The sequence below is a fragment of the Megalops cyprinoides genome, chromosome 25 (assembly GCF_013368585.1).
Source record: "Megalops cyprinoides isolate fMegCyp1 chromosome 25, fMegCyp1.pri, whole genome shotgun sequence".
NCBI classification, from domain to species: domain Eukaryota; kingdom Metazoa; phylum Chordata; class Actinopteri; order Elopiformes; family Megalopidae; genus Megalops; species Megalops cyprinoides.
In genome coordinates this window covers 7823420-7848397 of record NC_050607.1, presented here as the reverse complement: position 1 = coordinate 7848397, position 24978 = coordinate 7823420, and the positions used below count along the sequence as shown (strand labels likewise).

Sequence of the window (24978 nt, the reverse complement as noted above, 5' to 3'; positions counted from 1 at the left end):
CGAGTCTGAGAGAGTTAGTTCATAGAGCATGTACACAGGAGAGTGACAGACTGAAAGAGGAAAGGTTGGTGTCATGGAGGAGGGTGGAGTCAAGGAGGGAGGAGTTATCGTGACTGACAGTAATGAGGAATGGGGTTATTACCCTGTCACAAAAGGGGCGTGACTGATGGCAGCCATAGCAAGCACATGAATTTTTTCTGAAGTTAACGTACATGTCCACATCTGTGAAGCTCTGTTTGATCATTCATTGCTTCATTTCCTACTGGCTAGGAACCTACCACCTCCAACAGCCTGTGTTCCAGAACAGAGGGTAGAGCGTGCTGGAAAACTCACACGCTGCCTCACAATCACTGAGGAGCAGGATACATGTAGTCACCATCAGAGAGTGAAGAAGAGAGAGAGAGAAGGAGGGAACAAGACAGTGGGATGGGAAGAGCTGCCAACAGACACAGAGTATAGAGAGGGTAAAGAAATTAAAGCGGAGGGAGAGCGAGATTCAGAGAGAGAAAGAGAGAGAGAGAGATGCACCAGGAGAGAGAGAGCGAGAGAGAGGGAGGGAGGAGAGAGAGGCAGGCAGACAGCGTGATCAGACCCCAGCAGTAGCTGCTCTCTGAGGAGAGCTGCTGTGGATCTAGACTACGACTGCTGATAATCCTGGAAGCGCACGCCGCCTGCTGCACCGGTGCGCACCTGAGGACAGGGCAACTGAACAGACCCTCTCATTCCCGGCTTTAAAAGCACGACGCCTGAACTTTTCTCCTGCTAGATACCCTGCAGGCATCCCTCAGGAGCCAGAGCGGACCCTTTACCTCCTCTGGTCTGCAGAGTTGCAGCTGGATCCAAGCTCCTCTCCCTGCACCACCCCTGAGTCCCGCTGCATCTACAGTTTCGCTTGCGTGTCCAGAGACTTCAAACAGCAGCTGCTCTGACGCGTTTTTCCCTGTTAGCCAAACACGGACGAAGAGGAAGAGGAAATCTGTGTATGGGTTTATCGGGGCAGTCGTAACGCCAGCGGCTCCGATTCCTGTCTCTGGGAACACTTCTCCAAACAGCGCGCGGAACTCCGAAAGGGACGAGGGAGAGGAACACCTGAGAGGAAGTGGACGGAGGAAAGGGGGAAAAACGGTGACGGGGAGGACAGGAAAGAGGGAGAGGGGGAAAGAGAGACGAGAGCAAATGAGAGGAAGGGAGCTACATAAGCAGACACCTCTATAATTACTACCCTCAGTGATGTCCGGTTTGTAACACTAAAGGGAGCTGGCGGGGGGCTTGCAGCTGGCGTGAAGGGGGGGCAGAGGGGAGGGCAATGGAGCAGAGCCATATCTGAAGCTGGACGCAGGAGAGGAGTGTGTGAGGGCTCCGCTTAGAAGAGGAGTGGGTTTGGCATGTGTCTTGCGGTAGGAGGCGACGGGGATGCGAGTGGTGGGACCGCAGGAAGGTGCGCCGGGCGCCCCCACCTGGCCCCCCAGTGAAGATGCAGGTGCTGCAGATCGTCCGGGAGCTGGTGTCGCCCTCCCGACGCAGGGCAGCGAGCGGGCGGGGAGGTGCGTGTGTGTGCGTGTGTTTGTGTGTGTGTGTGTATTTACCTGCCAAAGCATCAGCTCTCACTCAGATTAAACACAGTCATTTGTTAAAAACGTAGGCAATCAGCTGTAGGCAATGACTCTTTGATGTGTGTTTTACCGAACTATACCTTACAGTCAGTATTTTAAAGTTAGTCTCAATCTGCATAAATGTAAAGGAAAGAGGGGGAGAGAGAGGGTCAAATCATTGTCATAATCAAGTCATTTTTCTTGGACAAGTCATTTATCATAGTCACGTCATTTATCTTTCAGTACCCAGCATGGGATTCTCAGTATGTAGTAGTGAACATATATATATATATATATATATATATATATATGTATGTATATATATATATACTGAGTGAGTGCATATATATTGTGTTGTGTGCCTGTATGTATATGGTATGTGGTTGTGTTGTAATGATCACACAGTGCATATTTCTGCTTTCTATCTCTGATTTGATCAGATGGCCTGATCCACCCTCACGCTCTGCTGTCTAGCTGAGTCTGGCAGATTGAAACGCATCACTGAAGGGTTTGTCATTGAAAGTGCTGAATGAAGTCGTGTGTGAGAGTTTTAAAGGGCGTGTGTCCGGAGCTGGAGAAAGGGCAGCTCCAGAGGGGGCCGTCAGGGGGTGGGGGTGAGAAACGGCGTCTCTGACTCATCGGGTCTGTCTGGGTGCTCCGCTCCGTGAGCGTGCCCTTTGGGCTCTGTGTTGCCCTGTTGTTCAGCGGTCAGCAGTGTGGCGTTCGGGTTCGGGGATAGGATGGGCCTTGCTGGGGCCACTCTCCGATTGGGCCCCAGCTGTTGAAATATGCCTAAGTCAAGGTTTCTGCTCATGCTTTTAACTGGTTTAAATACATTTGAATTTGAACCACTTGTAAGTGTCGACAGATTTAAGGTATGTAGAAGTCTTTTTTTATTTTCTTTTAAATGCAAGTGTGTAGAGGCTGCTGTTGGGTGTGTGATGAATGAATGAATGTAATGAATATGGGGCGAGTGGTTTAGGGGCACTCCGTAGTCTCGGGAGAGGAGCCGGTTTGGGCTGGACTCGTGATTCAAGGGAACAGTCTGTACTCTGACCTCTCAGTGGCCAGCATGGGATTCTCAGTTTCACTGCCCTGTCTCGCTCTCTCTCTCTCTCTCTCTCTCTCTCTCTCTCTCTCACTCAATATTTTTTATGTTTTTTCCCCTTCATATAACCCTTTTTAGACTCACCAGTTGCACATTAGCCTCCTATTTTCACAGCAAGAGTGCTGAAGTGAGAATGTAATCCTCTGATACACTCATACACAGTCAGTTGCTGTTTTTCCCACGGCGCACACCAGTTGAAGCATAGGTTCTACTCCACTGACAGTATCCAAGCAACTCGCAGGTGGCCGACGAAGAGCGGGAAGATGAGGAGTAAGCCAGGTTGTCCTGCCACTGTGGGCTCCCAGTCACGGTCAGCTGACAACATGGCTGGGTTTGAATCTGGGCTGCAGAACTCACTCCACCCTCGAGAGGAGAGCCTTGCTGACTGAGTCACTCGAGAGCCCCACTCTCACTTGACTTTTGAATTCGAGTGGCTATACTGACGAACATAATGAATGTAATGTAATACTGCCACTGTGTTCTGTACCACCACTGACAGTGTATCGGCCATTGTGCAGGAAAAATGCCTGTGTCTTTGTGTCCGCAGCAGCAAGGTCATGATTCTGATTAGAGAAAAGATTTCTATTGTCTGAAGGTTTCAGGCTCAGTTCCTGGGGGGAGGCACTGCTGTTGTATGTTGTTGAACAAGGTACTTGACCTGAATCACATCAGTACACATCCAGGTTTGAAAATGAGGAATATGTCCACGTATCCATATGTATATCATAGGTATATGTAAAAATGTAAGTTCCCTAGTCTGCTTCACAAAGAAACAATGTAACATGCAGTGTAAAAACTGAGATCTCACAAATGCAGATTTTCAAAAAACTACCTGGATAGCTGTAGCTTGTATTTGATAGGATATCAATCGGAAGGAGTATCTTTCAGAACTGCTAAACTGTCATTAATGTGCCTGGTGTCCTCCGGGTCTTTTCAGGTGTGTTATAGAAGGCTGTGACACTGGTACACAGAGAGTGGGTCCCTCTCTTATGAAGTGCCTGTGAGCAGCCTCTGAGTGTGTGGAGCTCACCCAGCACTGTGTTAACGATGCTGGTCTTCACACCTCTGCAGAAGGTGCAGAGACAGATAGGAGGAGTGGGTGTACAAAGGCTGAAGGAGTTTTAACAGAAAGGCAGAACAATGCACAATTTTAGCTCTTCATCTTGCCAAAAGATACCCTTTATTTCCAGAGAGTATAATCCGCTGCAAATTGCCCATTTGACCTCATCTAGTGTGAGGCGATCTTTTCTGTGGGTCTTTTGGTAAGGGGTTGAGTAGCCTTGCTGTAGTGTATTGGTTTTCAGTGGTCCCAGCATGGAATTCTGGGAAGTTAAGTCCCAGCCAGAGCACAGATTTCCATTTCATGTCATGGTAGCTTTATACTGGGTGAGTGTTTCTAAAGCTGGGGGACTGACTGCTGTGCTGTCCCTAAACCCTGTCACACTCTGCTGAGATGAACTGAGAAATGACACACTTACCAGGCCTGCATCTACTGTTTTACATAGTTCTGAACACAAAGATGCACTTTATTGTGAATGAGGGATGTTGTGGGGTCCAGTGCTGAGCTTTAAACTGCCCTGGCCAGCACAGTACACTAAGGCAGTCAGCCTTCTTACATGGCTGAGATTTACCCCTGATTACAAGACCAATAAGTGAAAGAGGAGTCTGCTGGCAAGTGACAAGTGCAGGTATGAGCTAAGTCACCATATTAGTTTTTTTTGTGGTGTCTGTTATATTTAATAATAGTTAAATAAATGTTCCCTGTACAGTGCATGGGTTTGCTCCTTTCTTTAGATTGCAGTTGTCTTGAAAGCAGCATTTAGTTTCTAAAATGGATGCGTGAGGTAGAATGTTGAGAATAACTTTATTAGTTAAGAAGTTGACAAATAGAGTGAAATGTGCTAATATCCATGTCTGTTGCTTTAATGGTGTCTGGTTCTGTCTGATATCTCTCTCTCTCGTGTGGCTATACTTCTAGCAGACACTGGAGAAACTGACACGATTTCAAAGAAATGGACATGATATTGACACTGGCATGATTTCAGTGCTTCAGATGATTTCAGAGAGCTTTTACTTTTGATTTCAGTGGTGAGTATTGATAAAGGACATTCGTTTCATTTTGAAACATTGACAGAGCTGAATCATGCATTTGGTCAATCCCAAATAATGTCTATAATAATTCTGTTGCTGCAGTGATTCATGGGTAATCCCCATTCACAAAGCATTCAGGAAGGTTACAATACCCATGCTGCGATGTGATACATTTGTTTCCATGAATGCTTGTGTGTGTGTACGAGACCTTTGAAATGGCAGAAGGGCACTTGATATACCTGTGTGTGTGTGTGTGTGTGTCACAGAGAGAGAGAGAGAGAGAGAGACAGAGAGAGAGAAAGAAAGAGAAACACTGAAACAACACAGTTATTTTAATGTTATTAGTAGTATTATTTTTAGTGTATGTGGTGTATTTTTAATATTTGAGTATTCCATTTAATATTTTCAACACATGCTTTGTTGTGATAAATAAAGCTGGTTGAACTGAGAGAAAAAGACCCTAGACCTAGGCAGGACATCCAGTACTTTTTATATTTGTGGGCAAAGACAAGGCAATAAAAATCTTTGGGCTTCATTGTCTGCTGAATAGATTATTGGACAGTTCTCCTATTTTATTCCTGCTTACCTCCCTCCTCTTCCTCACACCCACAGCACCCTGTGATGTCCTCCTGTCTGAGGGCTATAACTCGTCAGGCCCTCAGCTTGGTCGCTGTTTGGAAGCACGCTCAACATTAACAAGGCTGTAAAATGAAGCGCAGTGATACAATGAGAGAGCCAAGAGCACAGAATGTCAGCGTTAATAGGACTCCCGTCATAATGTATGCTTGAGTTATGCCGGTCTGATGCACTGGTGTGAAAGTTTCCTCATTGTTTATGCTGGCAACTCTGAGAAGCAGGGGCATTTCAAGGACATAACCGGAATGTAAAGGGAGAGATGACAGCTTGCTTTTGAAGCTTTGAGTCAGACATTCTGACAGTATAATTCTTATTCATGGTCCATGGCTTTTTTCCGATAAGGCATTACCTGGTATCAGTACTTGTGTTGCATGGTGTGGAGCTCACTTTAAAATGGTGTTTTTTCTGTGTATTGCAAATTGATTTAACGGCCTTGTTCTTATCAAATGACTCCATTGCATTGCAGGAGCTACCAAGTTTAAGCCTCGGCAGTCCCTCTGAACAACGTTATCTTGAAATCTGCTTTTAAATTATTCAAACAGATTTTCGGTTATACTTTTTGACCAGGAGGAGAAACTGTTTGTCCAGGTTTTGAATTGATATGCCAAGGCCACCTTCAGCGAACAAGGTAATTTGCATTTTGCAGTAACACAGAAAGCAGGGCAGATCCAAGAAGGACAGTGTGTGTGTGTGTGTGTGTGTGTGTGTGTGTGTGTGTGTGTGTGTGCGCGCGCGTGCGTGCGTACGTAACATTAAGAGCATGTCTAAGAATATAGCTTCCACTACAGTCCTTTGCAGTTGAGGAGATTCTCTGTTTTTAATAGTAAGTACGGCATCTTTCTGTATGAAAATGTCTATGACATTTTGGATTTTCCAGAAATTCAGTACATAGAAAGGTACATTGGAGGCTCTTCCACGACTTTCATATCTAGGGGTATTATTGATCAGGTATAATTGGCATTTTCATGATATTTTGGCCATACCTGGGGTCACCTCAAGGCCCTTTGATTGATATATGCCACACTTTTCATGTCACTTGAAACTTCCTTGTGTGCTTTAACAACTGAGTTATTATTCGTCATTGCAAGATGTAAATGTATATTAATTACATGATCATGTAAAGTATGAAAGTTAATATGACAAAAATACAATCCTGAATTGTTGTTGTATTTACTGTATTGTTTACAGATGTTCATATTGTACGAAAGGGGGTGTGCTGAAAAGAGGCAGCAGGCACCACTTGCTTTATCCCCTTATTTGTGCTTTATGCGCCATCTAGTGGTTAAATTAGGGTATTGTTGCTTTGGAGGAGCCACACAGTCAATTGTTCAGTGAGCCAGTCAGTGAATAAGGGGCACTACCTTATTCCATGTCTGTTTGGTCACAGCTGCAGGTGGATCAAAATGTTTTGCTTGCTAGATTCTAATGAGCGTGGGACTGACTCACCTCCTCGGAGTGTCATTCAGCCACCTGTTGTTGTATATGCTGGACATCCCTGCTTCAGAGTGAAACCTGACCGCATTCAGGTTGGACTCCCCAGGTCCAACAGGTTACATTGCTTAGCAACCAGTCACATTGCTCACTGAACACTTACATTACTCACCAAACCATCACATTGCTCAGGGAAGCGTTACATTACCCATCAAGCCCTTTGACTTATTATCAAGACATCTTGTGGAGACCAAAGCACCCTGTGGCACTATTCGATGATGCAGCATCTCCCCATAGATGTCACCTTGCTGTGCCTCTCTGTGTCCAGAGACCAAATTATTATAATTTATTAAACGCAAGTCATGTCACGGGTCATTAGAGCTGTTGAAAACACTGTCAGTTTGATAATGTTGTAATTACTGAGACACGAATCCAATCAAGGCAGTGAAAAAAGGGAAAGATGTTTTAATTTGAAGCAAATGGTGCTGCCTTGCCTTGCTTTCCCACTGAGACAGCCACAGTTGCTGCACAGATCTACCCTGACAATCGATTAGTGCCCCTCTCTCAGACAAAACAGACACCAAGACTCTTCACACACCCACAAAGACCCGTTCCAGGCGGCTGCCCTGGACTTACTTACAAACTGCTTTTGGAGGAGATATTTTTCTGTTGTTTGTTTATTATTTTCATCATGCCAGCCCCCCCCCCCCCCCCCCAAAAAAAAAAACATCGCCCACGCAGTGCGGCCGAGCGGCTCTCCAAAGTTTTCACAGTGAGAGAAAAACCGCATTCGGCTTCACGGGGTCAGGCTGACCTGTGTGGGCACCTGCTTTAGCACATTTCATTTTTCGTATTTCCCAGCAGCTGCTGTGTGCTGCGGGCAGAACTGGGGTTTTCAGTCTGAGCTGAACTCAAGGCTGTGGGGCTGTAAAACCTCAGCTGAATCTCCAAAGAGGGCACAGTCCTCATTCACCCCCTGAGCCCTCAGCCTGTTTCCACTGTCCTCACGGTTTTCTGCAGAGATTGCAGCGTACCGTTCAAGTTAAACATTTTACCAGTTTAGTTTGAATATTACATGTTGTGCATGTGCACGTGTGTTGAGTTCATTCATTGCCAACTCATATTCTAATCTTAAATATCTTTTTACTTTCAGTGTTCTACTAAAACTATGATGAATGACATGGCGCCTCTGTCTTACTTTTGAATTTGGCTGGACTGCCTTGTTTTCATGTTTTTGTCCTCTGAGATTCTGGTTACAGTTTTAGAAAGTGTGTAAGATTAAGAGCATCATTGGAGCGCAAATGTCTGCAGAGTGGAATAAAAGCCCTGAAGCATGTGTTGCATCAGGGTGTCCCTTTCCTGTGGCCTGACTGCCACAACTCTCTGCCCCATCAGTGGGGCACATTGGACAGTACACCTGCATTGTAGCTGTGCAGTGACATGTGTCACATCCACAGTCTACAGGTGACATGCCTGTCACCTGCCTGCTGCGTTAGCAAGATCATTCCTTTTCACACTCCTACACTCTCCTTTCAGAGAATTCCTATTCATGCTGTAACACCTTCCACAAAAATTCCCATTGGTCTTCCAAAGGGTTCCCATGCCCCACTAACCCAATAACACTGCACCTGACTCAGTCATCAACCCACTTTGGGTGAATGTTTTCTTTAATTGCACTCCTTAACAAGGGAAAGCAGACAGGCAGTTGAAAAGTTTAATTTCATTACTAGTCGAGACAGTTTGCTGTGGTGTGTGGATTCAGAAACACGACAGTTTTTGCATATAAATTTTGTTATCTATTTGTATGTGTGTTCAGTTATTGATGCACAGAAATCTTCTGCATATTGATGTTCTCGTTTTTTGAACATGTCCATGCGGGGAGGGGTGAACGCTGGAGTGATCTGTGTTTCTAATTAGTGTCTGTTGTGCTGGGCTAATGAAACACGATGCTGGCGAATAGGGCGGCCTGCAGTGGGAGGGGGCGGGCCATTAATGAGTCCTCTCCCTGGCCTGCGCTTTAATCTCTACAAAGCTGTTTAAATCTGGCTCCGGGGGCCAAATACCACCTCTTTTAAAAATAAACATTGCCTGAAAATGTCTGCCTCCACCGCAGCGGAATGGATTCTGGGCTAGGGTGTCTGGTGCGGAAAATGTTATGTGAAATAGTAGCCAGCAGGTAAGTATCTTGCTTCTCTGTCTTCCAAGTGGAGACACATACACTGTGTGACCAGAATCAGATCTAGCTGACCGCAGTGTAAATAAGGTTTATGTAACTTCTTTCAGGAAAAAAGGCCTTTTATAATAACTTGCTTAATTTGTTAACCTTGTAATGACCCCCTGTATGTATTTGTCTTAAGTTAGTTTAAATTGAATTAGATTGTTCAGTGTATTCAGTTCAATTCAATTTTATTTGTATAGTGCTTTTTACAACACAAGCTGTCACAAAGCAGCTTTACATTGTTCCCAGGCCTGAGACCCCCTGAGATCAAGCCTGTATGAGCCAGTCTGCCTTTCCTCCAGTCAGCTTTTCATTTGAGACTCAGTCTGCAACCTCCAGCCTGCAGGGAGATGTGTGGAAGTGTATTTGTTGATTCTACTATAGGAATGAGTGTGGGCCAAGATGATTGGATGGGTGGAATAGGCGCACAGCAGCGGTGCACAGCAGTAATTGGGGTCAGTAATTGATCAGGAAGTCAGAACAGAAGTGCGTTGCAAGTTTATGCCTTGTTTCAGAGAGCAGAGTCTGTGTCAGTGAATTGAGGGCAGCAGGGCGGTAGAGGATATTGGTGACCAAGAGGGGTGTGGGGTGTAAACTCTTCTTTTCCCTTGAGCAATTGCACTCAGCAATAGCTATCCCAGTAATACTGTTCTGGCCCAGATATAAGGAAGCCTTGATTATAAGGCAGGCTTCCCTTTTCGCAAGAGATTTGTTTTCCGTTTCCAGGTTCATTGTTGGAGGGAAACCTGAAACTTTGCTCACTGTAGACCACTGGTATCAGAAATCTTGTATTTGTAATCCAGTGATAAGGTTTGAAATCCAGTATGGTATCAAAAACTCCTTACATTTTGTGCAAAAGAAAACAAAAATTGAATTTTCTCAAGTGTAAAAATAATACTGTATACTTCTGATAATGTAAGTGGCAGTGAAGCATGAGAAGCATAAGCATAAACCTTGAAAATATTTAGAAATATGAAGACCAATAATGTATATTTACCATATGAAATATGGTAAAAATGAATCTCTTTTTTCACATTTGTTATTTGCACATATTTACTGCAAAGATAAATGTCAAATCTCTCTCCGTCTTTCTCCCTCTCACAGCCTCTGATGTGGAGCAGGATTCAGCTGTAAAGCTTGAACAGGAACGAGCGGAGATTGTAGCCAAATATGACAAGGTGAGTTGGTGGTGTGTGATGCACGTGACACTTATTTTATGCTAGAGTTCACACAAGTTGCCCCACCTTCCTTCCCCTGCTGTTCCACCACACTGGCAACAATAGCTGCGTTCCAAAGATACCCCTGAGTCCTCGCACGCCCGCTGTGAGAGTGAGAAAAGACACACCCCCTAGTCTTAAGGTCTCTTGCGATCCGTGTTCATGAGAAGGAGGTGGCCCAAACTCCAGCCTGAAAACAGAGTAATGACTTACGGAAAAAGAATTTAGATCTTGTAAAATTGTATGCAGCGGTATAAAACTTTTGAGAATTCAGAGTCGTAATTGTGTAGCAAAATCAAGGTTTTCTTTTATTCTGTAATTCTTGACTTTGGCAAGCATTCAGGTATTAAGTTCTCCCTCTTGCAATCACCAAAGCAGATGGCAAATATCTATGGTCAGTCAGAGGGTTACGCCTCCCTGGTCCTTGGCTAGTACTTTCCTCCTTGGTGAGTGCACGGTTAGCTTCGACTTGGGTGAGACAGGGGGAGTCTGCTGGTTTTGGTGAATCATAATTTTATTTATCTGCTTAGATATGAAAATGCCTCATTTTTCGTGTAACTAAAGCTTTGTCATAACAGGGGTTCAGACTTGCAACCATGTGATTACCGGTTTGGCCCCTGAGTGGTAGAGGGCGGTGGCTTGGGACCACGGATGTGGGGAGTAGCAGAATATTGGCGTTGGTGGAGATGTCAGGCTTTTTTGAGAGGGCGCACACCAAGCCTAAAAAAAACCTCAAATTCGTCCATCATTGCCCAGTCTGAAGTGCAGTGTGTCACTGTCATATTGAATTATGGCATGCAGACTAGCCACCTCTTCACGCCTGATTTCCCCTTTGTCTGGCTCTAATTGCGTGAGGAAAATGAGGCTCTGCCGGCCTGACTGACGGCCGCTGTGATGTCAGCATGGCAGCCTGACGTGATTTTGAAAGGGCTAATTAAGATGGTCAGTGACGGTGTAATGCTACACTGTCCTGCTGTTGCACCTCATTTCAGGCCCCTAAGGGTGAAATGTGTTAACCCTTTAAGACCCAGCGGTACATACATAGCAGTACCCATGCAAAGCATGCCAGTCGTGAGCTGTAATAAACAAAATATTATTCTGAAAATGAGAATACACAAGTAAACCCTGATATATTGTTGTAAGGTGTTTTTCCTGAAACACACTATTCCTCCTATGTGTATTTTTGGATGAAATGAGAAAAATAAATGTAACCCAATAAAGGTGATGACATTTTACATGTTCATAGACGCTCTTACCCAGACTGACAAAAACAAGTACAAAGCTGCATGAGAGAGAACACATGCAGGATGCAACTGCTTACGTCCCAGCATGGGTCAGCTCCTTACACAGTGCTGTGATAACCAGCAGATTTTTTGGGTGTTATATAATCAGAATCAGCAGGTCCTACTGATCGATGCTATGATGAGACAGAGCTACTCTGCTATAGTAAGTCACAGATATTGGAAGGTTAAAGTTGAGTTAAACTCTTAATGGCAGTCAGAACAGATTTTCCCCCAAAAAACTGGGAATTAGAAAAAATCTACGTATAAGGGAACTGGTAGGAGGAAATGTGTATAGCTGATAGAAGGTGGTGGATTTTCATTGGAGGTACTGGGGACGTGCAACTGGTAATGTAGGCTCTCTTCATATACTGCAGAACTATAGACTACAGTAGTCCAAACCCTACAGCTTTCACCAGTCAGCAACAGTATCAGAAAAATCAGTTAAAAATGAAAAATACTAATGCAATCACTGAATCCCATTAAACTAGTGTTTCCACTAAAATATGTATGGAACATTTGATATCCTGTTCATTTTATCAATATAAAGCCTGGACAGCATTAACACCATATTATTTATAATAATTTACACAGATAAACTGTTGGTATACTCCATATAATACTGTAGTATATTCCATAGGCTAACAGGCAATAGACTATAGTATACTCCATAGTCTAAAAGGACTGTGTACTGTATTGTATAGGACTGTATAGCGACCACTGTTAATGAATACAGCATATGTATTTGAATATGACTGTGGTATGGCGTAATACTGACCTTCATGATGTTATAATGTCCATGACTGTAGCACCTTGCTTTCTACTCTGTGGACAACCTTTTTGCTTCAAGAGTATTCCTCTGAATCTTCAGCTATGTTGTGTTATTTGCATTATTGCAGACATTCATCTTATTTTACATTGTTAAACCTTATGGCAGCATTATTACAGCAATATGGCAGCATTATTGTAGCATAATTATGGAGTTAATATTGTACTATGGCAGTTGTTACTGTAATGGCAGTGTTATTAAAGCCTCCTGTATTTCAGGGAAAAGAGGGTGCGACAGTGGAGCCCTGGGAGGACTCAAATTTCCACCTGTACAAAGTCATTGATCGATTCGGCTTCGTGCAGTAAGACTCCCCTCGTGTGTGTGTGCGTGCGCGCGCGCGCGCGTGTGTGTGTGTGTGTGTGTCTGTCTCAGACTCACAATGTGTAGCACATTGCCTTCACATCTTAACATTAAATTCACCTGTCTCTGACTGTGGAAGACATAAAAATGCAGTGCAAAGCATAAATTATATTGCATTTCTAGCATAAAATAAGTCACGTACAAAAGGGTTAAAGCTGGTTTACTGGCAGCCAGAGAGCATGTAGTTTTATAAGAGCCCCAAGCTGGGAGATGCTGACCATTTGAGTAGAACAGATCTCCTTAGAGATGTGAGCTTTACTACAATGCAGTGTATGATCATCAGCTCTATAATGATCTTCAGTTCTGTGAGCTGCCATGGTTTCGCCCTTTTTTGGTATCAGATGGTCAGGGACGAGGACCAATCAGCCTGTTATCAGCCTTGTATTGTACGCTGTTGTCCTGTAGTGTTGTATCCTGCAGGTAAGTATTGCTACCATTTTTGAGCAGGTCTCTTTACATGAAGAATTAATCTTATTGGAAAGTTTTGGTCAAATGAAGGATGTTAAATGATAAATGAATAGAAATTACACCCCACTCTCACAAAAGAAAGAAGTTTGAATGAGTTCCTGTTTAATTGACTAATTTCTTGTTAAAATAACAGAACATTTCTGGCAGTCTTCACAAGTTGGTGGAAAAATGTAACCTTTTGTGTCGCTTCTTCTCCAACAGTGAAAATGAGCTCCCTCTTTGCAGCTCTGTGGAGGAGAAGGTGAATATAGCTTCATCCGAAGTTCATCTAAAGTCACTCACTTGCTTTTCTTTTAATCTTTTTTCTGTTTGGAAATAACAGACCTGAGAGGACAAGGGAACTCACCTTCACTTGCAACAGCAGAAAAAAAAATCATGCTAAAGAATGATTTTTCTCTAGATAATGTACCTGACAATGGTTTACGTTAGTGTGTCATCCACCATGTACCATTGACTGCACAACTACATCCATAAGAGTGTTCCAGTGATGGTGTAAAGACCAGTAAGCTGTTCTAATGACCATGGCAAGACCGTCAGTGCGCTCTAATGATCATGATTCAGGCCCAGCCACTCCTCTTCCTCTCTCTCCCTGCAGCACAAACAGCAGGAGGTGGAAAGGACCACAAAATGGCTGAAGATGTTGAAGAGCTGGGACAAATACAAGAACAGTGATAAGGTGAGCACACAGGGAAATGTCCAATCATGTGACTGTTATGGTTGATGCGTCCTACATCCCTGCCGAAAAGTGCGTTATAAGAAATAACATGTTTCTTTAAAAGGAATTTTAAAAGGAAAGGATTGTGTCCTTCAGCAACGCAGTCACATATTTACTGGACATGATGTTTAGCTGACTTGAATGCAGTGGAATTAAACTGAGTTGAAATGAGTGATTGAATTGAACTGAATGTGTTAACGGAACCTGTTTCACCATTTCGGTTGTAGAAAACTCCAAACTCTATAAAAATAACTCTTACATGTTTATATAAAAAGAATGATTGAATTAACTGGCTATGCCAGACTGATGCCCAGGACGGGAGAGCACAGCTGTGTGTTCGCCAGCCTGCGTGGCTGCTGGCATTTCAGCTGATGGAGTCTCCCCTGCCGCTCAAGTGCCGCTGACCCCAGAACAGCTTCAGAGCTGAACTTTCCTGGCACCGCCTACGCACGCTCACCCCCCTGCTCTCCTGTGGTGGGAGGGGAAACCCTGACTCTCGAGGTTTTGTTATTCCTGTTTTGGAGAGACCAAAACGCTAAGCCTGCTGCTATCAGTGCTGATTATATGCAGATATGCTGTTCAGTGCTTACATAACATCAATTAAATTTCACAGCCTGAGACTTCCTTTGTAGTTTGGCTTGGGATGAGAAACCGTACAAACAGTGGCATTAATGTAGCAGCAATGCAGAAACTGATTTAATATTATATGTTATATTAAAGTTGTTATATTATTATCGTAATCATGAGAATAATCAAGACTTGCATAACTTACTTTCATACAGGTGGATATTTCCTGAGGCAGTTTATGCTGAGTTCTTTGCTCAAGGATACTATGGCAATGCTCGGCTTAGGTATCAAACCCACAACCTTTTGGTTCTAAGCCCATGTGAGCATTAAAGTCAAGCCCATTTTGTCAGTGGAGGAGTGTGACAGCCCGTCTGTGGGGTGCGCCCCTCTTGATGGATGTATGATTAATGAAAACAGATGGAGGAATTAACTTTCCCATCACTCATTCATTGGAGAGCTGTTGTCACCACGGAGACTGTGGGCTCTGAGCATTTGTCATCTGGAATGTTTCAACTGACAACTTTTAAAGCTGTTCATTTATTTGTTGCTTGATCAGGACAATGTGTAGAGCATGTGTTCTTTAGGTTCTGTTTCTGCAGTAACACCAATTAAATATCTTTAAGTGCACAACCACACAGGATTCACACAGCAACCATTTGTTCATGATCCATGGCCCTACCATTACTCCACACTGTGCCTTACTACTCTACCTCCCTACTCACAACTCTACTTCTCTACCTACTACTCCACACAGCTACCCATGACTCCACCTTCGCTTGTTTTGAATACACTGCATGCTGACAGAGATCCAGGGGAATAGGTTTTAGGTTCAGCCTTTAATAATCAATGGTTGTACAGGGCGCCAGATCTTTCCTCCACTCCAGGACTTTGTCTTGGGTTTGAATCAATACACCGGCTCAATGCGTCCGTTAAATATTGATGCCTAATGAAAAATGCGGATGTTTAGTGCTCTGTCTGAGTTGGATGTAATTGGACTGGAGCAGCACTGTGTTCTCTGCAAATTGCACTCTCAGTGTTTGTAATCTAAATGGATAGCTGCAGGTGTAAGTCATTAACTACACTTGCTCTATCTGCAACCTCAACAGCCCACTCAGTGTAATACTTGTAATACAATGTAATCGTTTCAGGGATTTTAGCAACTGTTTAGCAAGTCGTCATAGTGGGAAAGCAGGAGAGATGGTAAAGTGGTAAAGCGGGGTGGGAGTGTAGCATAGCGGTAAGGAGCAGGGCTTGTAACCGAAAGGTTGTTGGTTTGATTACCAGCCTGGGCATTGCTACCCTTGAGCAAGGTACTTAACCCAGAATTGCCTCAGTAAATATCTGTGTAAATGGATAGAGTGTAAAAACGGTAACCTATGTAAGTTTCTCTGGATAAGAGCATCTGCTAAATGACAATAATATAATGTAAAGTATAGCAGTACAGCAGCACAGCCATAAAGACATCACTGTAGCAATTCTGTCGATCTTAATTCCATTTTAAACAGACGTGAGCAGCAATTAAGTTTATTTTGATGGCATTCTAAAGGGGCAGTCACTGCTGTTCCAGTGGATTGAAATGGTGATGGTGATTGTGAAGTGCAGTTCTGATTTGCCTGTCATGCATCTCAGAGCACTTTACAGTTAGAGAGGATGACTCACCTGAAAGGGTTTGGACACCTTCTTTTTCAGCGAGTAAATCACATAGCTGGGAGTTGTCAGCGGCACTAGTTTAACTACAGTGGGAATTCTCAGTTGAGAGTTTTAGAACACTGAACCTCACTGATGCAGAGGATTCTGAGGCTTCCTCACTGTGTGTAGTTTCCCTCCCTCACTCTCATGACTCCAGGAAGGAGAGAGATCCGCTGTGATTGATTTCAATAAAGGGCACAGTTCGTAGACTTACTAAAATCAATCATGTTCCTTTGGGTTGTAACCCTCCGCAGGTGCTGATGAATTAATCAAAGCGCTGAGTGTTGAGGGGGATTTAGAAAGCGATATTAAATACTTCCCTGTGAATAAATGATCGAACAGACAATTCATCCTCTTGTTCCTAAGTGAGAAGGACACTGGCACTTATTCTAAAACTGCAAACTGAGTATTTTTCACCCAGTGAGAAAATGAGCTACAAAGGATTATACCAAAATCCATTCACTAAAATTATTTAAATATTATTATTCCACTTAAATAAGCAGTGGAATTACAATCAATATGCTCAAAGTGCTGCAGAAGTTATTGGGCAAAATGTATTAACTTCGAAAATGATACCTTGAGATAATGTTTTGGCAGACTCCCTACATACTCACATATAACATATTAGGCATACATGTTCATATTCTGAACAATGGTGACTAATAAAGTACCAAACACTATTGGTTGTGAAATATACTTATAACTTACTTTCTCCGGAAACCTCCACAGAAATGGTGGACAAAAATTACTAATAAAACATTAACCCTGCGGAAGAGTAGTGAATTTGTAGTGAAAACGTGCGTGTGTGTGGCTTCTATACCTGCAGACTGCAGGTATAGAAGCCACTGGATGTGAGAATGTTGTGGGTCTTTCCTTTCAGCTGGTCAGGAGGATCTATAAAGGTATCCCGCTGCAGCTGCGGGGAGAGGTGTGGGGTCTCCTCTTGGATATCCCCAAAATAAAGGCGGAGAAGAAGGACTTCTACGAGGTACCTAACACACAGGAAACATAGAGGCTTTAGCTCTGCCTATGGCTCTCATACGCATGCACACACATATGCACACAGACACACACACACCCAGTTGTGATGAGGATTTTTGTTTCTCAAAGTGATTAACATTTGTTTTGACTGAATGTCGTCTGATAACACTCTACCTCTCTTTTACTTTCTCCCTCTGTCTCTTATCCTCTCTGTATTCCTGTCTCTCCTCTCCTTCTCTCTCTCTAACAATCTCTCTCTCTCTCTCTCTCTCTCTCTCTCTCTCTCTCTCTCTCTCTCTCTCTCTCTCTCCTACTGTCTCTCCCCCCTCCCTCCCATGCTTCCTGTGGCAGAAGCTAAAGCAGAGGGCGAGGGGTATGTCTCCAGACGTCCGTCAGATTGACCTGGATGTGAACCGCACATACCGCGACCACATCATGTTCATGCATCGTTACGACGTTAAGTGAGTACTGTAAAGACATTAGGGGAGTGGTCTACTTACACCTCACCAAGTGAGTACTTTACCAACACCGTATCAAGCAGATACTCTATTGCCCTCACACTTGGCACTTACTATAACTGTTGCTTTGGGAGAGCAGTACTGTGTACTATACAGGAGTTGCACAAACCTTTTGAGTTTTCAGTGATTATATAACCAGATTTTCCCAAAGAGAAGCCCTAATTACAACTGTTTTTCACACACACACACACACACACACACACACACACACACACAGTCTTTATTACATCAGTATATCTTAATTGCACACTACAGAGGCACAGAAGCTCTTGCACACAGATTTAATTGGTTTGAAACACATTTCACTCACTTCATGTATCTGTTTTTTGTGAGGCCTGATATACTGTTGATCCCAATCTCCTGTGGGAGTGCATTTTGTTCTGCTGTGAGAGGTTTGCTATGCTACTGTTTTTTTTCTGTAGTTCTGTGGAGTGCTCATCTTTTAAGCCATTTATAATTGATATATTCTAAATAACATTTACCGATAGATTATTGCTATAGCTGTTTAGTGGAGTTGTGAATGGATTAAATCAGATATAATATTTCTAAGATGTCTTAAAGGAATGGGGGTTAGATCACTGGAGTTATTTCACTGGAATGATGGTTAGGTGACTGGAATGGGACTTAGCTAACTGGAATAGCGGTTGGCTAGCAGGATTGGTACTTAGAATATGTTACTATCTGTATCTGTTCAAACTGGGGGATTATTAAAAAGCCAACTGAAAGAGCCTGCAGGGAATTTGGACAGTACACTAGGCAACCCTCTATTCTTTGTGATAAGTGCCATGGGAGCTTTAATGGCCAGAGTGAGTCAAGAACTCAGAAACCGGAATTTATTCCATTTACATTTATTCATTTTGCAGACGCTTTTATCCAAAGCGACTTACAAGTGAGGTACAATACAACACAAGCAAAAAACCATACATAGTCAAAAATATTAGAAGTACTGCATGACAAAGTTCCAAAGGATGGCCAGACAAGGTACAAACTAGCAGGTAAAGCTAATGAGTGTGTTAAACCATTACAACCAAACCATTACATTATTTTGATAGTTTAGTAGGAGATAGGGGGAAGTGTTTCAGGTGCTCAGGTGAGAGAAAAGACAGCACCTTCTGTGCACTGTGTCCCCATTGATGCACAGGGGCGTTGGTGTATAGGTAATACTAGGTAAGATTGTCATCTATCGCCCAAACAGCGTCACTTACAGCAGCAGGTACCAGGCACCAACCAAGCCCAGCCCCGCCTAGCTTCAGCCGTCAGGCTGGAAGGAGCTACAGGGTGGTTTGGCAGCTGACTTTGAATGAGAAATGTGTCTGGTTCCTGCAGTGCGGATGCGTTAGCCCACAGCGAAGGTGTAGGGGTTGCTGATGTGGCTGTGGTTTTAAAAGTGGGCTGTGGACGTGTGTGGTGACTCTGGTCTGGCTCTCTTCCAGGCAGCAAGCCCTGTTCCACGTGCTCACGGCCTACTCCGTGTACAACAGGGTGAGTCAGATTGCTTACGATTCACTCGATTCACAGGGTCTGCAGGGATCTGTATCTGCAGAGCAGAGGCGTGCAGAACCGGCCCCCTTTCAAGTGGAGTGGTCCTGCGTATGAGAAGGGGGTGGATTACTGTGAGACAGACACCTGGGGAAGAGAGAGAAAGAGAGAGGGAGAGAGTGATAGGGAAAGTGAGAGGGAAACAGAGAGAGAGGGAGAGTGAGAGGGAAGGTGAGAGGGAAACAGAGAGAGAGGGAGAGTGAGAGGGAAGGTGAGAGGGAAACAGAGAGAGGGAGAGTGAGAGGTAAGGTGAAAGGGAGTCAGGTGGTGCAGGTGTTATCCTGTTTGTCTCCTCCTGCAGGAGGTTGGGTATTGTCAGGGCATGAGCCAGATTACCGCCCTGCTGCTAATCTACATGAACGAGGAGGACGCCTTCTGGGCCCTGGTCAAGCTGCTGTCGGGTCAGAAACACGCCATGCACGGTAAACACAACCGCACTGCCGTGCCATTTACGGTCATCGTCACAGAGCTGTGCCACTGCAACGGTCACCACGACCGTATGGACGCATCATTCAGGACCAACATGACCACACTGTTACAGTGTTTACGGTCATGAGGATCACACTGTGACGGTGCCATAGAATATGTGGTCAATATGAGTACTCCTTGACATCAATGAACAGTCTGACTACATTACCACACTGCCACACAGTGGCATAAACATGACAATACAGAGAACCAGACCCCCGTTATACGGTCTGGATGGCAACATTACATCACAAGCGGGCCACGAGTCTTACAACACACAACATAAACTTCATTTCACATACAGTGCCTCGGTCATATTCAGTCCACAGCCGCTAAACTGCCCCCCATCTCACAGTCTGTGACCTTTGACCCCCCCCCCCCCTTCCCCACGTGCAGGGTTTTTCGTTCCTGGCTTCCCCAAGCTGATGAGGTTTCAGGAGCACCACGACCGCATCCTGAAGAAAATGATGCCCAAACTCAAGCAGCACCTGGTGAGAGATACCAAAGACTGCACTGGTCACTCAGAGCGGAGTGGTAGCCGAAGGGTGCACAGGGGCAGGCAGGACTGTAGTGACTGCAGTTAGCAGAGTGATCATCAAGCATTGTTCAGAGGCAGGCAGGACCCCAGTGACTGCACTCAGTGGAGTGGTCATAGGAGACTGAACAGAGACAGAAAGGCAGCAAGTGACCGCAGTTAATGGAGTAGTCAAAGGAGACCGAACAGAGCACTGAGGAGAGGCATAGAGATATCGTATATTGTTAAACCACACACACACAGACACACACAGAGTGGTTGTCTCTGTGCTCGCTGTCTTGTGTCATTTAGTCTTAGTTATAAGTATATAATCATTACTCATGTGGGCGTACTGGCGGGGAAACAAACATGCTTCTCTTTTTTAGAACGGATGATAAATCTCAGTGGCCACTACACAGTGACTCTAGGGCTGACACTGAGAGAGTTCGGCTTGGCTGGGAAGGAGAGGCCTAGGCAGTGACAGATGAAAGTGCAGGAAAGTGGCGATAAAAGGGTGGTGTTGTGTGTGTGGTGCCGTGACCACACTGAACTCCAGACAAGTCCACAGTGAAGCCCCTGCACCGTATGCTGAACACCTAGATGTGTTACGCTTTCTATGACCACACTGTCTTATTCAGTAACACTATTCTGTCTCTTCCAGGACACCCAGGAGGTCTATACCACCCTGTACACCATGAAGTGGTTCTTCCAGTGCTTTCTTGACAGAGTGGGTCCCCCCCCCCCCCTTGCTTTTCACTCTCTCCTTTCATCTTACACAAACAAAATGCTTACTGATGTTGTTCTTTTCAAACTTCCTTGTCTTTATGCCCAAGTTTTTACTTATATTTAAGTCTTTATCTATAACTCTATCATGCAGTATCATGCTGTGATGTTTTATCATTTTGCTGTCTTTTTTATTGGTATTTTATTTATTTATTCATTTAAATTATTCCACTGTATGCACCAGGTCTGAGATCTGTCCTGGAGTTCTTTGATAGTGTGTCTATAGTAGTGTGCTCCTTAAGTGATGCCCTGTGACAGTGTGACAGGGTTTAGAAACATCTGTGAAACAAGCAAATAATGAAGGGTAGCAGTGCACGATGTGGTACGTCTGCGTTTCTGTCCTGCAGACACCTTTTACTCTGACTCTGAGGATCTGGGACATCTACATCCTGGAGGGAGAGAAGGTCCTCATTGCCATGTCCTACACCATCCTCAAACTGCACAAGAGTAAGATCCTGCCCTGTTTTTGGGGTGCGGGTCAGGGATTAATTCAGCTGTTTACAGGGTACTGGGAATGGATCCATTGATGATGCAGACAGAACCTCTACTGTAAAATATGAAAGGCTTTATAACTTGTTAACAAAGAGTGTGTGTGATGGAATGTCATGGTTTAATGACCTTTCAGTTTTGATAAAGGAAAGATGTGGTACATTTGCTTGTTTTTCAAAGCTGGGTGGCAGTGCAAAGCAGAGCCCTGCCTCTCGCTGGTAGTGTAGAGGAGAGTTCTGCCTGTAGGTGGCAGAGTAGAGCAGAGGTCAGGGCCCTCGACAGCAGGACTGTTGATGTGACTTTACTATTACACTCTGTGCAGCAGTGTGTACCATAGTCTGCTGGCTGAATGTTCCCCTGTACATCCCCTGCCTTTGTATCACCTGTGTTCATCTCTCTGTCCCTCTCATTGTTCACACCTGTGTGTATGCAGAGCACCTGATGAAGCTCTCCATGGAGGAGCTGGTTGAGTTCCTGCAGGTCACCTTGTCCAAAGACTTCTTCTATGAGGACGACTTTGTCATCGAGCAGCTGCAGAGCTCAATGTCAGAGCTGAAACGCTCCAAACTGGAGCTGCCGCCCCCAGGTATACCCCCTCCACAAACACTGTCAACAGCTCCACACCACTCTGCAATCACAGCAATTATCCCCTACATTTGAAACTCTCTCTCTCTCTCTCACACACACATACACACACATACACACACACACACACAGCCACAAACATACAGTACACAGTCCCACCCTGTTCCTGCTGTTAAAGGTGTATGTGATTAACGCTCTTGCTCTCTCCCTGTCCCTGGAGCAACCTTTGGCACTGTGACCGTGCACGGGGCACATGTCCCCTCCTACGGCCGCAAACGGTGGGCAAGCTGGAGTGCTGTCCCTGTGTCCCTTCCGTCTGTCAGCGTCAGGGTGTCCATCCCAGCCACCATACAACACTCTCACAGCATAGCCATGACTGTGTCGGCCATTCTGTGACGTTTATACCTGCTCTAAACACCCTGCATAAATAAGTGTTGATTGTGGAATGTCTCACCCTCAACTGTCCTGTCATGGATATTTAGAGATGTCATCATCATTGTCACCGTCATCTTTATCTTTTTTTCACATCAGGTCATTTTTTGTGGTCTCCAATGCTCATTGAAATTGGAAAGAAATGCTTTTTGATATGGATAGATGTACATGAATAAAATTACATTTGCTTCTCTCTTTACAGTAAATACTGTATTTGTGAATAGAGTACTTTAATAGTTTTGTTTATGTGGGCTGTTTGTAGTCTGCAATTTTTGTACAGGTTTTTGTACAGGTTCAGTGTAAGTCATATCCAGAGAGGGCAGGTTTGAGTGACATGGTCAGAGATGTGGAAAGAGATACCAGGTTAAACTTACGCATAAAAGCTACATGTGCTATTGTCTTTGGGTACCTGCTGTTGTCATATATGCCTATATTTTCTAACTTTTGCAGTCAGACTGAAAGAGCATCCTGTCCGCCTCTGTCTCACCAGGTAAAGAGGAGGAGTTTCCCACAATGCCCCTGGGCCAGCTTCCGTCCGAAACGTTGGGCACCGCTAAGCACGTTGCAAACGGTCAGAGCCACAGTGGCACGCAGGAAACGGCCAGTGCACTGCCCAGCACGTCACTGGAACAGGCCCAGGGGAGCCAGGCCAGGAGGGCTCCATTGGAGACGCTGGCGCTCAGGGCCGAGAGGAGGGAGGGGCTTGGGCAGGACTCTGAGGAGGCGGAGACCGTGGCTGTGGATGGCGCCAAGCCAAACAGCCACGCTGCGGCCAATCACAACTCCAATGCCGCCTCCAGCTCCCGGCGGGACGTGCCATCCTACTGGCTGAAGCTGCCGGAGGTGAGGGTGGATGTGAGCAGGTGGGGCGTGGCCTTCCCCCCCAGCCCGGAGGAGCCTCGATGGTGGCCGCTCTCCCACAGGGGCTCCAACGTGTCGCAGTACGACAACATGCCCGTGCCGGACCGCGGGGTCGCGGAGCCGCACGCCCGAGCCCTGCACGTCACCGCCCAGGCGCTTTTCGGGACCCGGGCACTGCAGCAGGGAGGGGGGAGCGGGAGAGTCCGGAGCCAGACCGTCAGCACTGACCGCACAGCGATGGGGCTCCCCAACACCCCGCTGCAGCTGCACCGCCCTGGGAGCCCCCCTTACAGCACCTCACTGGAGCCCAGGCCGGAGGAACAGGGCTGCAGCACCACGGCTCGCCTTCCCACAGTCCCCGTCTCCCCAAAGGCCCTCATGAGCAGCCCCTACAGCAGCTACCGGAGACTGCCCACCAGGCTGATTGGCACTTCAGTGTACCCACCTGAGGCGCTGTCTTGTTATGATGGGCGTGGCGCTGGCGAGGGTGGGCGTGAGGCTGACGCCTCTATGACTCCGAGTGGTGTACTGAAGTCACAGAGCTTCCAGAGGGCTCAGATAACACCTGCGCAGTACACCCGTTACCCTCCCCAATTGCACGGCCTGCAACATTGCAGGGCACAGCATGAGGAGCAGCTCCCTCCAGTGTTAGGAGGACCACACTACAGGCACCCTCTGGAAGTGTTCAGCAAGCAGGAATCTAGGCTGCTCTGAGAGACTTCCTGCACCTTGACAAACACACACAGCTCTCCTCTTTTCTCTTGTTCATTTTTTTCGCTTGTCTTACATATGTCACACGTGATGATATTGCGCCTCTATAGGTTCCAGAGATCCCGTTCTTCGACAAACTGGCTGAAGATTTTGGTTTCACTTTAATTCTTAGCATCAGATGAGCAGAAGAGAGTAATGAGCTTTTACTGTATCCTGTATCCAGCCCCTTCATTTATAAAGCCTTTTATTTTTTTACTGGTTTACATTCACATGTATACTGTAAAGGTCCACTAATATTATTGGAATATGTAAATATATTTTGTGAATATATTTTTTTTCCAAATAATTCTTTTTCCAAAAGACAAAAAAACTGTTTGTCATTATTATATATTGTGGTTTATGTGAGCTGAAAGAGCCTTCATTTTAATGAGGCACCAGTGAAGGTTTCTCAAAGGACTCAAAGGACTAAATTTGCAGGAATTACTGGCACTATATAGTGCAACCCTGTGGCCCGGCAGCTGGTAACATGTCAAGAGATCTCTGTTTTATTGGCAAATGATAATTGGTATTACCATTTCCTCTATACAAGCTATTTTGTATTGTTAAATTCAAAATTTTATTCCCCATAAGAGGAAACATTTTTTTTTCTCTGACGTTTTTTTTTTTTTTTTGCTTTTTGCACTGTTCAATAAAAATCATATGGCAATATGGCAATAACAATATGGCTCCACAATGCACTGCTCTTGATGAGTGATTCTCACACTTTCTGAGGTGGCGGACCACTCAACTGGTGGAAGAATATCCGTGGGCCATGTAACACTACTGCACGCAGGCCATTTTCTCCCGGTTTCCACCCCAGTGGAATGAATGGTGCCGCTTTGGATGAGGTATGTGCA

General features: G+C 45.0%; 1 protein-coding gene across 1 annotated transcript in view; it reads left to right on the top strand.

The window, feature by feature from the left end:
• The window catches only part of LOC118771668 (USP6 N-terminal-like protein), a 41544-nt gene extending 17459 nt beyond the window's left edge, over positions 1 to 24085 (top strand). Inside the window, exons 3-15 of the mRNA XM_036519675.1 lie at positions 10181 to 10254; positions 12621 to 12703; positions 13432 to 13471; positions 13826 to 13906; positions 17082 to 17189; positions 17534 to 17643; positions 19134 to 19182; positions 19541 to 19661; positions 20104 to 20198; positions 20883 to 20948; positions 21352 to 21451; positions 21927 to 22079; positions 23001 to 24085. Coding sequence (XP_036375568.1) covers positions 10181 to 10254; positions 12621 to 12703; positions 13432 to 13471; positions 13826 to 13906; positions 17082 to 17189; positions 17534 to 17643; positions 19134 to 19182; positions 19541 to 19661; positions 20104 to 20198; positions 20883 to 20948; positions 21352 to 21451; positions 21927 to 22079; positions 23001 to 24085 — 2165 coding nt within the window. The remainder of the gene's footprint in view (positions 1 to 10180; positions 10255 to 12620; positions 12704 to 13431; positions 13472 to 13825; positions 13907 to 17081; positions 17190 to 17533; positions 17644 to 19133; positions 19183 to 19540; positions 19662 to 20103; positions 20199 to 20882; positions 20949 to 21351; positions 21452 to 21926; positions 22080 to 23000) is intronic.
• Positions 24086 to 24978: the final 893 nt, after the last annotated feature.